The sequence below is a fragment of the Aotus nancymaae genome, unplaced genomic scaffold (assembly GCF_030222135.1).
Source record: "Aotus nancymaae isolate 86718 unplaced genomic scaffold, 86718_ANA_hifiasm-v0.15.2.pri h1tg000076l, whole genome shotgun sequence".
NCBI lineage: Eukaryota > Metazoa > Chordata > Mammalia > Primates > Aotidae > Aotus > Aotus nancymaae.
In genome coordinates, this window is record NW_026988491.1 from 6,641,252 (window position 1) to 6,655,378 (window position 14,127).

Genomic DNA, 14,127 nt, shown 5'->3' on the forward strand with positions numbered 1-14,127 from the left:
TCCTTAGCATAAATTGCTATAATTACACTACATGAGTGGAGGGATTAAAATCTGAGAAAAAATATCAGCCAAGGCCATGGGCAACTTGTAAACCAAAGGTCGGCAAACCTAAATATATATTTTAGACTTTTTGGGCCAAGAGGCAAAATAAAAGCTGTTGTGTAAGTATAGTGTTTCCATAACCATTTAAAATTATAAAAACCATTCTTTTTTTTTTTTTTTTTTTTTTTTTTTGAAACAGAGTCTCTCTCTCTGTCACCCAGGCTGAAATGCAGTGGCACAATTTCGGCTCACTGCAACCTCGGCCTCCTGGGTTCAAGTGATTCTTCTGCCTCAGCTTCCCCAGTAGCTGAGATTACAGGCATGCTCCACAATGCCCAGCTGATTTTTTGTATTTCTAATGGAGACAGGGTTTCACCATGTTGGCCAGGCTGGTGTCAAACTTCTGACATCAAGTGATCCACCAACTTCAGGCTCCCAAAGTGCTGAGATTGCAGGTTTGAGCCACTGCACCCAGCTGTAAAAAGCATTCTTAGCTCACTGGCTGTAAAAAAAAAAATATCAGGTGGCTGACATGATTTGGCCTGCAAGCTGTAGTTTACCAACCTCTGCTCTAGGGAGTGGCTTTAGGTACCAGGGACACTCTGTGTGTAAGGAATGATCTGCTGACCATGAGTCTTCTCACCTGTCCTCCTTCATATGTACATAAACCTCAACACCATCAGCACCTCTGCTTCTATATGTTCTCGCAGAGAAAGGGCACAATGGAACAATGAGATATAAATTACCCTGTGTGCTGTCTACCAGGTTTTGCCTCTACTCGTTGCCATCTTTGAGGATCAAAAACAGTGCCAAGGACAAGACTGAAAACCAGCAAATTATAGTTTCAAATATATTAGATTGTTGTTTAGAACCCTCTCCTGATTGTCCAGGTGAACACTAAAATCTGCATGCATGAGCCATCAGTAGGGCTAGAATTAAACTCCTGAATCATCAAGGGGAAAGCAAATGCTATGAGATAGCCAAAGCAAAGAGCCCTGCTGACATGCTCAGAAATGCCCAACCTTGTCACCAAGGAACACTTCATGTGAGAATGCATGGGGGTACCTGCATCAGCATCTCCACAGCCACAGTTTTCAAGGTTTGGTATTTGAGTTTGCAGTCACTTACAGGAAATGGCAGCAGTATCAATAAAATGGGCACCCAAATATTTCAGTTGAGGAAAAGTTGCAGAAAAGCAGAGAAGTTGAGATGTGTTAAGTGCCATTCCTAAATTTCTATGATAACCAGGCATAAAAAGTAAAAAGATTCCAAAAGGATAGGATATTACTTAAGAATGATGGAGGGGTCATTGAAAAAGTCCCTTGTGTCATTTTTGTTTCACAGACTTGGCCGCTTGAATTCCACAAGGCTAGGGTAGGGAGGGATTGACAGCTTTAGAAAGCCTCTCACAATGTGAGTGCTTGTGTATCTGACATTATATATGTCTTAGCTTGCTGATGATTTTGTTACACAACCAGTGGAGGAGAAGGTATGGCTGCTTCTGTACCCCCTGTTTGCCAAAAAAAACTAAGCAAGAACTTATCCTGCATTGAATCCTCTCCTTCCATCTGGCTACCATGTTGAGTAACGGGCAGAAAACACGTCATGCTTCAATATATCTCTCCAAGAGGGCAACTGGTCACCCAGCCAGGTGGGAGGTCAGGATGTTGCCACCAAAGCCCTTACCCTGCAGCACCACCAAGCTGTTCTGTAGCCTTTTCATCTTCCTTGGCATAGTTCTGAAAGAATTTCAGAGCTATGTGGGAGGGTGAGAGCATCCAAGCCACGCTCTGAGGAGACCTGAGGGAGCTTGGACGCACCTTCCAACCTGGGTGCTTTCTCCCACTCAGATGGGATATTCTGCCCAGGAAGGTGTGAGTTTTTGCTGATGCTTTGCATTTGGATATTGTCTTTCTGGATGGATCTCTCTCTCTCTGTCTTTAAATTTTCCCCATCCTCTTCATGTGTCCTTGTTTCTCTCCTTTCCTCCTTGTTTTTATTTTTATTTTTTGTTTTTCATACCCGTCTCCTTCCCCTGATGGTTAACCACTGGTACACATTCTGTTTCTTCGCTTCCTTGCAACTGCTGCTGCTGCTTCCTCCTCCTCTGACTTCAGGACGGGGCCTTCTTTATGGAGTTTGTCCGCAGCCCACGCACAGCATCATCCGCCTTCTACCCTCAGGTTAGTCCAACTCCAGGGCTCTACATGCCTGTCCCATTGGCAGAAACCATGAGCTGGCCTTCTGTTAGGCTCTGAACACATGGAATTGGGCTGCAACTGAGTTTGAGGGGCAATTGAAATTGAATTTGGTCTCAGAAGTGTACATTCCCTTCCACTTTGTGGCAGCAAAGGGGGAATGGAAGAGATTAATGTAGAAGAACATACGATTGTACCGACGATGACTCAAGTGTTTCTCATCACTGTCTGTTTCACATAGTTGCCACTGATTCTCTGCCACTTTGCAGCATCTTCCCTTTTATGTTTTATGAGCAACATGAAATATGCTTACTTAAGGGCTGAACACTTATTTTCTTCCCCTCCCAATACAACCAGATACATTTATAAAGTGTGGCAGGAAGTGGTGAAAAACACATCAAATATTTATTAATAGTCATGTGCTCCTTCATAGCATAGGCTGAAGGTGTAGCTCACCTAGCTTCTGGATTTCACTTAAATTATTTGTCAGTTAAAATATTTGGACCAGGCCGGCCGTGGCGGCTCATGCCTGTAATCCTAGCACTTTGGGAGGCCGAGACAGGCAGATCACTTGAGGTCAGGAGTTTGAGATCAGCTGGGCCAACATGGTGAAACCCCATCTTTACTAAAATTACAAAAATTAGCCGGGTGTGGCGGCACATGCCTGTAATTCCAGCTACTTGGAAGGCTGAAACAGGAGAATCGCTTGAACCCAGGAGGCAGAGGTTGCAGTGAGCCGAGATCGTGCCACTGCACTCTAGCCTGGGCGACAGAGCCAGACTCCATCTCAAAAATGAAAATAATAAAATAGAATGTTTTAAAATGAGAAAATAAAAAGATGTTACTTGGTTAATGGGCAGACAACTAGTGAGTGGCTGAGCTCCTACATCATTCTCCCACTGCACTGGGAGGGTAAGGGTTTAGTTAAATTGAAACAGGTCAGAGGTGCTGTGCCTTTCTGTGTAGGTCTTCAGATATCTTGGAAGGCTGAAACAGGAGAATCGCTTGAACCCAGGAGGCAGAGGTTGCAGTGAGCCGAGATCGTGCCACTGCACTCTAGCCTGGGTGACAGAGCCAGACTCCATCTCAAAAATGAAAATAATAAAATAGAATGTTTTAAAATGAGAAAATAAAAAGATGTTACTTGGTTAATGGGCAGACAACTAGTGAGTGGCTGAGCTCCTACATCATTCTCCCACTGCACTGGGAGGGTAAGGGTTTAGTTAAATTGAAACAGGTCAGAGGTGCTGTGCCTTTCTGTGTAGGTCTTCAGATATCTGCACCTGCCTCTTTCCAGTCGGCTGTGTGACCATAGGCAAATCTCTGTGAGGAACTTTGAGTCCTGATGTAAGCATCTCTAAAATCTGAGTGTGGGGAGTACACTACATTTTTTATTTAAAAACAGACATTGATTGATCCTTTTTACCTTTTACTTTCAGTATCTTGCTCTGTTGTCCAGGCTGAAGTCCAGCTTCAGCTTCCCAAGTAGCTGGTACTACAGGCATGAGCCACCATACCCAGCTAATTTTTTATTTTTTATAGCGATGGGGTCTTGCTATGTTGCCCAAGCTGGTCTTGAGCTCCTGGTGGTGTGAGCCAATGTGTCTGGCCATTAACCTTTGCCTTTTTTTTTTTTTTTTTTTTGAGACGGAGTTTTGTTCTAGTCGCCCAGGCTGAAGTGCAATGACACAATCCCGGCTCACTGCCACCTCCACCTCAAAGGTTCAAGGAATTCTCCTACCTCAGCCTACCAAGTAGCTTGGATTACAGGTGTGTACCACGCCCAGCTAATTTTTGTATTGTTAGAGAAGGGATTTCACCATGTTGGCCAGGCTGGTCTTGAACTCCTGACCTCAGATGATCTCCCCACCTTGGCCTCCCAAAGTGCTGGGATTACACACGTGAGCCACCATGCCTGGCCACCTTTTACTTTCTTACAGGAGACTGTTAAGGAAAGTTTTAGACTCAGGAGAGGCACACAAATAAAGATTATGTTACCCACCAGGTGTTTTGTTGAAAAGGTGGGAAGTGAGGCGGGAAGATCACTTGAGCCCAGGAAAACAAGGCCAGCCTAGACAATATCAGAAGACCCTGTCTCTAATTTTTTAAAAAAATGTATACATTAAAAAAAAACTATCTATCTTAGAGGTAGTAAGAGCTGTCTATACATACACAAAATTAACTTGTACTTTTTCTTTATGTTTATTTGATTTAATTAACTTGTACTTTTTCTTTATGTTTATTTGATTTATTATTTATTGTGGTAAAATATACAGAATATAAAACTTGGTTCGCGTATTTTCTGATGTGCAGCATAGAATAGAGGAGGGAGGCCAATGGAGTCAGATGGCTGCTTTCAAATCTTGGATTCTATGCAATGCCAGGGAGTTGTGTTAGGCACATGAATTAACCTTCTTTTTTTTTTTTTTTTTTTTTTTAATTTTCCTTGGATCACTAATTTCTTTCACAGAAGAATGAACCTTCTAAACCTGTTTCTTCATTTAAAAAATATATATATATTTATTTATTTGTGTGTGTGTGTGTATGTGTGTGTGTATTTCCTCATTTGTAAAAGGAAACAAAAAATAATTTCTTTGTAGGGTTGTTTTGAGGATTAGAAATAATATCCATTTCTCAACAAATTTCAAAGCAGTGAAATCACAGAGGATATTTCTGACCACAGTGCAATTAAGTTACATGTTAATGACAAAAAGATAACTAGAAAACCTCTATACGTTTGGAAATTAAATAGCATGCTTCTAATCATGAAAGTGGCAGGAATGATATATGTAAACAGCTAGTTTGATCCTGGGTATGTGGTGGGAACACAATAAACACTAGTTGTGATTAGGGTAAATGTTACTACTTTGCCAGATATTAATGTCAGTTTAGTGCATATCAGTGTCCACTTCCTATTCCTGCTACTTCTTTTCTCCACCCTAATCCAAGACCAGAAAGCACAGTGAGTTTGTAATGAGACAAAGGGGCTACATGTTAAAAGACTGTCAGAGAGTAGGCTTTGGTGTCAGGCTACCTGCCACTCTATAGACTGGTTGTAAACCCTTTGCCAATTGGACTGTCGTCTCCCAACCTCAAGTTTCTCATCTGTAGAATGGGAGTCATAACTGTGTTCTCCTTATAGGGTTGCTGTGAGAGCCAAATGGGATGAAGCATCTTTGTGGTTAGCTCAGGCCCTGGTACAGAGTAATTTACTATACATGTACCTGTGTGTAGGGGTGCAAAGCAGTAAACAGGCTTAACTGGGCCAGTTAACTCTTTTCTGTGGAATGTACATATAAAAATGGGCCAGAACTACGTGAACTCTCCTATCCATTCTAGCTCTAAAGTTCCATGATGACCTTGGAGCTTGGCAAGGAGGTAAGTCCTCCACCCCTGTCTAAGTCTAGGGAGGACATCACTCCAAACTCAGATTCTTCTAAGGGAAGGAAATACCTATAGCCACCACCCCCAGCTAACTTTTGTATTTTTTGTAGAGACAGGGTTTTGCCCTGTTGGCCAGACTGGTCTTGAACTCCTGGCCCCAAGCAACCCACCTGCCTCAGCCTCCCAAAATTCTGGGATTATAGGTGTGAGCCACTGCGCTCAGCCCAGGGTCTACCTTTTGAAGTGAAATCTGATTATGTCCTCCCTGATTAAAGCTTTCTGTGGCTTTCTTTCCTTTAGGATAAAGGCTGAAATCTTTATAATGGCCTCAAAGGTTCTTCATGATCAGGTCCCTGCCTCCTTCTCTGACCTCATATTTTGTCATCCTTTTCCTCACTCTATGTTCCAGTGACCTCTGTAAGCACAGGCTTCCTCCTGCCACTGTGCCTTGGCACATGCTGTTCCTGCCAACTGTACGTAGTTAATCCCTACTCATCTAGTCACATCCTATGGCATGGACTTGCATAGTTCTAGTACCTCTTTTCGTAGCACTTCTCACAGTTCTAATTTGCATTTATATGACTAGGATATAGTTAATGCTCACCGTGCATACAGGACACTGAGCTCCAAGAAGGCAGCTGCCATGTCTGTTTTGCGCAGTAGCCCAGGCCTTGGCACTTAAGAGGTGTTCGCTAGGGGCGGTGGCTCATGCCCTTAATCCCAACACTTTGGGAGGCTGAGGTGAATGGATCACGAGGTCAGGAGTTTGAGACTGGCCTGGCCAACACGGTGAAACCCCGTCTCATGCCACTGCCCTCCATCCTAGTCATCAAAGCAAAACACTCTCGAGAAAAAAAAAATGTTCAGTAAATACTACCTCTGAGATATTTATGGGGAAGATAGACACAGAAAAGTTTATTTTAAACAATAGGACCTTTTCCCCCCTCATTGATTATTTTATTTATTTTTTTTGAGGTGAAGTCTGTCTCTGTCACTCAGAGTGGAGTGCTGTGATGCAATCTCGGATCACTGCAACCTCCTCCTCCTGAATTCAAGCGATTTTCCTGCCTCAGCCTCCCACAGTGCTGGGATTACAGGCGTGAGCCACTGCACCAGGCCCCTCATTGACAATTTTAAACCAAAAGTGCACTGCATCTTTGGTTTAAAACAGACATTGGTTGATCCTTTTTACCTTTTACTTTCTTTTTTTTGGAGGCAGTATCTTGCTCTGTTGTCCAGGCTGGAGTCCAGCCTCGTCTAACAAACCCTGAAATATAAAATGTGGAACCAGTCTGGTTTAAGTGTGTGGGGAGAGGAGCTGGAAGACAGCTATGCCCCAGACAGTTGCACCACATATAGCCTCATGGTCACTGGATTCAGCAGGATACACTTTGGGACAACACTGATTAGATTAGAGCAGCAATTTTCAGTGTATTTATGGGGTCATGGAGGGAGTTTTCTGGAGAGCCTGAGGCAATGTGTCCAAAAATGTACATTTTTTTTTTTTTTAAACAGTCTTGCTCTGTCACCCAGACTGGAGTGCAGTGGCATGATCTTGGCTCACTGCAACCTCCGTTTCCCATGTTCAAGTGATTCTTGTGCCTCAGCCTCCCTAGTAGCTGGGATTACAGGCACCTGCCACCACACCTGGCTAATTTTTGTATTTTTAGTAGAGACAGGGTTTTGCCATGTTGGCCAGACTGGTCTTGAACTCTTGACCTCAGGCGATCTGCCCGCCTCAGCCTCCCAAAGTGTTGCGACACAGGCGTGAACCACCATGCCCGGCCAAAAATTGACTATTTACCCTTTGCTCTGTTTTCCCTCTTCAAGAAAATGAACAAAACACTCCTGTCCCCAGCGGCTCAGTCCTTCCAGAGGACTCCAGAGACCCAGTAATCAACCTTCGCCCTGGTCTAAACTCTCCACTCTCAGTCAGGCTCTTAACAGAAGTCTGTGTGCAAGGATCAGGATGGATCACCTGAAGGACATTTAGCCTTGTCACAAATGTCCCAAAAACGTGTTTGGCCTTGCTGTGTTTTAAAAATTTTTGAATTGGTTGGAAATATTTAAATATCAGATGTCATACAAAAATCCAGGTTTGTGTCTTATGTTGTCAAATAAGCTAGGTGCAGGGCCTGGGTTCTGACCACAGTGCAATTAAATTACATGTTAATGACAAGATAACTAGAAAACCCCTATACATTTGGAAATTAAATAACATACTTCTAATCATGCATGTGGCAAGAATGATACATGTATACAACTAATATGGTGCTGGGTATGTGTGGGCACACAGTAAACCCTAGTTTGTCCACAGCCCACACACAGCATCATCTGCCTTCTACCCTCAGGTTAGTACAACTCCAGGGCTCTGCATGCCTGTCCCATTGTCAGAAGCCACGAACTGGCCTTCTCTTAGGCTCTGAACACATGGAATTGGGCTGCAACTGAGTTTGGGGGGCAGTGACTTGGCAGTAGTCACATGGCCATGGAGCAGCCTACAGCCTTTCCCCACTTTGATACTTAGCTACATCTGTGTACATTATCTACAGGCCCCTGTGCACATTTTTTTGTTTGTTCCAACCTTTGTTCTAGTCCAGTACTATCCAACAGAACTTTCTGCGGTGATGGAAATGTTCTGTGGCTGTGCTGTCCAACATGGCAGGTAGCTATTGAGCATTTGAAATGTGACCGTTATGACTGAAGAACTGAATTTTTAATTTTATTTTAAATAATTTATATTTAAATAGCCATATATAGCTAGTGCTAGCTACTATATTGCATGGCACAGCTCTAGACATTTAAAATGTCATTGTTAAAATAAAAAAAAATGCTCAGACTATACTTCCACATTTTTCCTACCCTTGTTTTCTCCTTACTGGATTTTCTCATGTATTTATTTTATCTTTTTTTTTTTTTTTTTTTTTTAATTTTTTTGGGGAAGGAATTTTGCTCTTTTTGCCCAGGCTGGAGTACAATGGTGCGATCTCAGCTCACTGCAACCTCCACCTCCTGGGTTCAAGTGATTCTCCTGCCTCAGCTTCCCGAGTAGCTAGGGTTACCGTCGTGTGCCACCATACCCAGCTATTTTGTGTTTTTAGTAGAGACGGGGTTTTGCCTTGTTGGCTATGCTGGTCTCGAACTCCTGACCTCAGGTTAGCTACCTGCCTTGGTCTCCCAACGTGCTGGGATTACAGGCATGAGCCACTGCACCCAGCCGTATTTATTTTTTCTTATTGTGTGTCTTTAGTAGCCTTACCTTTTTTGGAACTATGTAAGATATAAAAATATAAGTAACACCTGGTGCAGCAGCCCACATGTGTAATCCCAACACTTTGAGAGGTTGAGGTGGGAAGATGCCTATTAGTCCAGGAGTTTGAAATCAGCCTGGGCAACACAGTGAGACCTTGCCTTTACAAAAAATAAAAATAAAAAAATTAGCTGGGTGTCGTGTTGCATGCCTGCGGTCTCAGCTATTTGAGAGACTGAGGATGGAGGAGTGCTTGAGCCCAGGAGGTTGAGGCTGCAGTGAGTGTGATTGTGCACTCCAGCCTGGGCAACAGAGCGAGATCTGTCTCAAAAAAAAAAAAAATATATATATATATATATATATAAATCATTTGGAGTGAAGGGTTAGGATGGACACGTAGAGGAAGGAGGCTGCCCCTGTGGTGAAATTTAGATCAACTGAGATAGCAAGTTCAGAGTACCTGGTGTAGGGCTGTGCCAAGTGCTCTGGGAGATACAGGGATGAATTAAAAAAAAAAAAAAACCCTTTAGGAATATTAATGGCTGTCTTCTCCTCACCCCTAAATGACAGGCTTCATGAGGGCAGAGAGAAGGTTTTAATTTGGGATAATATTCTCCTTCCCTGATCTTAACCTTGGAGAACATCTGAGCTATGGGTCTGCAAGTTATTTCCAAGCTTTCCCTCTGTGCAAGGCATATGGGATTCTGTCATGGATCCCTTTGCAATGCCTCTGTCTGCCTGGCAGGAGCTGAGTGACTGGAAATCCAGAGCCCACTTAGCCCATTTGTCTCCTAGTAAGACAAAGCAGAGTGTCATCTCTACCAGTCTCCAGGCACAGTGGAGAGCGGGCTGGCAGATCCAGCAGTTTCCTTGTGGCCGATGATCCTCCAGCATGAGAAAGTGGGGCTGTGACAAGCCCAGGAGGTGGAAGGTAGAAGACCCATGGGGGACGCCTGTGATGGGTGGTGCTAATCTCAGAGGCATCTCTAATAGGGCGCCCTCCCTCACTTTCTCCTGTAGCTTGGGAGTGCTGGAGAGTCGGGGGGAATTGGGGATTGGTGCTGCTGCTGCTGAGAGGTTTTTTTTGTTGTCGTTTTTGTTTTTGTTTTTAATCAAACACCAGACTTGGATTTTGGCGTTTTTTTCAATTAATGTCATCTTTCTGTTGTAGGATCCAATCTAAGGTACCACATTGCCGGGCTTCCCAGTCTCTTCTAATCTGTGACTGTTTCTCACTCTTTCCTTATTATTATTATTATTATTGAGATGGAGTCTCGCTCTGTCACCAGGCTATAGTGCAGTGGCATGATCTCTGCTCACTGCAATCTCTGCTTCCCAGGTTCAAGCGATTCTCCTGCCTCAGCCTCCCAAGTAGCTGGGACTACAGGCACGCACTGCCACACCCGACTAATTTTTGTATTTTTGGTATAGCTTGGGTTTCACCATGTTGGCCAGGATGGTCTCAATCTCTTGACCTCATGATCTGCCCACCTCAGCCTCCCAAAGTGCTGAGATTATAGGCATGAGCCACCGCACCCAGCCCTTTCCTTATTTTTTTTAAATGATCTTCACAGCCTTGAGGAGTCCTGGCCAGGTGTCCTGTAGCGTGTCCCTAAATCTGGGTTTGTCCGAGGTTTTTTTCATGGTTAGACTGGAGTTATGGGTACTCAAAAAGAATACCCCAGAGGGGAAGTGTCCTTCTCATCACATCATATCAGGAGGTACCTGAGGTCCACACAACATCACTAGTGACGATAACCTTCATCACTTGGTTAATGTCATATTTGTTAGCCTTCTCCACAATGAAGTTACTATATTTTCCCTTTTTATACTCCATTTTTGGAAGCAAGTCACTAAGTCTAGCCCACTCTAAAGCGGAGGAGGGGGTATCTACATATGTTAAATGGAGTCCTTTTTTGGAGAAGGTTCTTAAGATTCTTAAGATGAAAGGCATTTCCCTCTGCTTGGCTCTTCATCAGGCATCTACATGAGACATCTGCCATTCTGTCCATCCCACCTGCCATTTATCTTTGCTTACCACTGATCTTATTTCAAAAAGTTACTCATGGGGATCATGGAAGTATGTGCAATCCTAAAATAAAAACATGACTAGATGGGAGAAATTCAGGTAAAGAAAAAAAAATAAGACAGGACGTAATATAAGGCCTTGTATAGTAGATGGAATTTTATGCTGAATTCAGCTCTGAACCTCCTGGTAGCCAAAGAAAAGTGGTAAACATCTGTTCCAGAACTCACAGTGGTTATAAAATAAAGACAAATTGATTACTTGGGAGAAGCATACCTTTTCCTGGTATTAAGATCTAAGCAAAATGCCTTTCTGTGCAGCCTCTGAAAAGACAGATATTGTGTGATACATAGATAGAGCAGAGGTCAGGAAACTATGGGGCATACTGGTCCACCATCTGCTTTTGTAAATAAAGTTTTATTGGAATAGAGCACGCCCATTCATTTACATATTGCCTATGGCTACTTTCTCACTCTCTTATGCAGTTGAGTAGTTGTGACAGAGACCATATGGCTCACAAAGCCTGAAATATTTACTATCTGATCTCTTGCAAAAAATGTTTCCTAATTCCATATCTAGAGCAAAACTCCTTAGCCACCCCCACCCCCGCTCCCACCAAACTAGAACTGTAGGACTAATGTGCATTTTGGTAATGTCCTTCAGGTTAGGCCGGTAGAGCAATTCTCTGGGTATAGTACATGAGAAAACCCCACTACAGGGGCCCAGAAGGCAAGGCCTAAGAGCCACTCTTATATGCATGAGAGCTGGGTCTTGTCCCCTTTAGTTAGCTTATTCTCATTTAAATTTATGGCATGGTACCTGTTCCTAAACCTTACTGGTTAGAGGCAGGTGGTAATTGGTAATTGCAAGCTACCTCTTGCTGCAATTCTCTTGTGTGGTTATGGTGCCAGCAAAACCTGTGTGGTCCTTTTTTTTTTTTTTTTTTCCTGAGATGGAGTCTTTCTCTGTTGCCCAGGCTGGAGTGCAATGGCTCAGTCTCGGCTCACTGCAACCTCTGCCTCCCAGGTTCAAGCGATTCTCTTGCCTCAGCCTCCTGAGTAGCTGGGACTACAGGCACGTGCCACCACGCCTGGCTAATTTTTGTATTTTTAGTAGAGAGGGGGATTTCACCATGTTAGCCAGGATGGTCTCGAACTCCTGACCTCGTTCGTGATCCACCTACCTTGACCTCCCAAAGTACTAGGATTACAAGCGTGAACCACCATACCCAGCCCTTTTTTTTCCCCCCCCAAATCATTGAGCTTGCTGTAGAACAGCAAAGTGGTTCTATCAGAACCAGTACCAACTGTACCACCCAAGGGACATTTGGTAATGTCTGGTGACATTGGCAAAATTTTTATTTGTCATATTTGAGGGTTGGGGCTGATAGGTGAAGTATTACTGGCATCATGTGGGTAGAAGCCAGGGATGCCTCTCAACATCCAACAATGCAAAGATCAGCCCCCCACAGCAAACACTTATCTGATCCCAGAGGGCAACAGTGCTGAGAAGCCTTGTTTTTTAATTTAATTTAATTTTATTTTATGTTTTTGACACAGGGTCCATCTCTTCACTAAAAAATAGCCAAGTGTGGTGGTGCATCCCAGTTGGAAGGCTGAGGCAGGAGGATTTCTTGAGCCCAAGACTTTGAGTTTGCAGTGAGATGTGATGGCACCATTGCACTCCAGCCTGAGTGACAGAGGGCAACCCTGTCTCTGGGGAAAAAAAAAAATACAGCACCATTACATGAGGCACAACTTGGCAGCTTACCAGGAGAAGCTCATAAAGGTCCAGAGTAGAGAAGAAGATGGATCTGCTTGGAGCCTGGAGCAAAGTGATTCAGAAAGCAGTTTGCTAGGGCATCAGGGCTTAAAATGGTCCTTAAACACTGATTAGCTGGGTGTGGTGGCTCCTGTCTGTAATCCCAGCTACTCAGGAGGCAGAGGTTGCAGTGAGATCATACCACTGCACTCCAGCCTGGGTGGTAGAGCAAGATTCTGTCTTAAAAAAAAAAACAACTCATGGGTTTTTAGTTACTAGTTGTAGAGAAAAGCACCCCAGGGTGATATGGGGCACATACACAGGATTTATACACACAGGGTTTCATTTGACTAGAAACGTACACGTGGGTGAATGGTAGGCAGTGTGGTGAGATCTCAGGTCAGGCCAATGTTGTGTAGGACCCTTGATTCCCTGTGATTTAGGTTTCAGTGTGGTGGTTCATGGGGAGACTTGAAAGTTTTCAGAGTAACAGAATGATGGAATTGGAACTGTTTTTCACAGAAGATGCAAATGGTACTGGCTCACAGGTAGGGTTTTTGACATAGAGGCTGCAATCGGGGGCCAGTTAGAAGAGTGTTTACAGCCCTCCTTGGCCAGAGGAAGTACAGGCATGATTTAGAGATGCATGTGAATCTGCAGAGGCAGGCCACAGGACTAGGCCTGTCTTTAGATGCAAAGCAGGAGAAGAGAGCTATGAGATGGCTCTGAAAGTTGAACCTGAGCAACTGAAAGGTAAAGGAAAGGAGATTTGGAGTGGGAAAGAGTGAGTCACAGTGGACAGAGGATGTGCATTGTGATATTCACCTGTTTGTCTCTAAGTGTGGTCTCTCTTTCAGTCCTGCTGTCCTCATAAGGAGTGATTCTGACTTCTCTACCTTTCCTATGGAGATTTTTCTTTAGTGTAAATCATGTGGTTTGAGGCAGGTGCTGAAGCGATTTCTTTGGTCCTGGGGATTTACTGTGAAGAGTGGCCTCTCGTCTGCTGTGGTTTGGAGAGTGGGAGTTCCCAGCTGCTCTGACAGAAGGCAGTGCACACAAGACTGGTTGGATTCTCTAGACCCCTTTTAGCTCTGCCACCAGGAACCAAGAGGAAGTGGGAATAAGAGGAATGGAAAGGATTGCATTAATTTTTGCTTATTTATTTTTTGTGAATGCTTATTGAGTGAATAAGCCAGTACAGCTTATTTACCTTTTTTTCCTGTCCATTATTGTTGGATTCAGGTATTCATTTTTAAATCTCCTGCAGGTATCTGTGGACCAAACAGTCACTCCTGTGTTGGACAGCACCAGTTTGGGCATAAGCACAGGCCAATCTGTGGACAGAGGCAACAGCCAGACCTTTGGGAACTCCCAGAACATAGGAGAACAGGGCTACTCCTCCACAAACTCCAGTGACAGCAGGTGAGATTCAGAGTGGCCAAACTCGTGTTCCTGGGGAGTGAGGA

The 14,127-nt window shown here is 43.9% G+C and overlaps 1 protein-coding gene across 12 annotated transcripts in view; it reads left to right on the top strand.

Moving 5' to 3' along the window:
• DEPDC5 (DEP domain containing 5, GATOR1 subcomplex subunit) overlaps positions 1-14,127 on the top strand; it is a 153,180-nt gene that overhangs the window by 102,703 nt on the left and 36,350 nt on the right. For 7 of the 12 annotated variants that reach the window (XM_064367927.1, XM_064367920.1, XM_064367922.1 and 4 more), the window contains 2 exons: positions 2,160-2,225; positions 13,929-14,083. In XM_064367927.1, coding sequence (XP_064223997.1) covers positions 2,160-2,225; positions 13,929-14,083 — 221 coding nt within the window. The remainder of the gene's footprint in view (positions 1-2,159; positions 2,226-13,928; positions 14,084-14,127) is intronic. The other 5 variants (XM_064367924.1, XM_064367930.1, XM_064367923.1 and 2 more) reach the window with 1 other exon arrangement.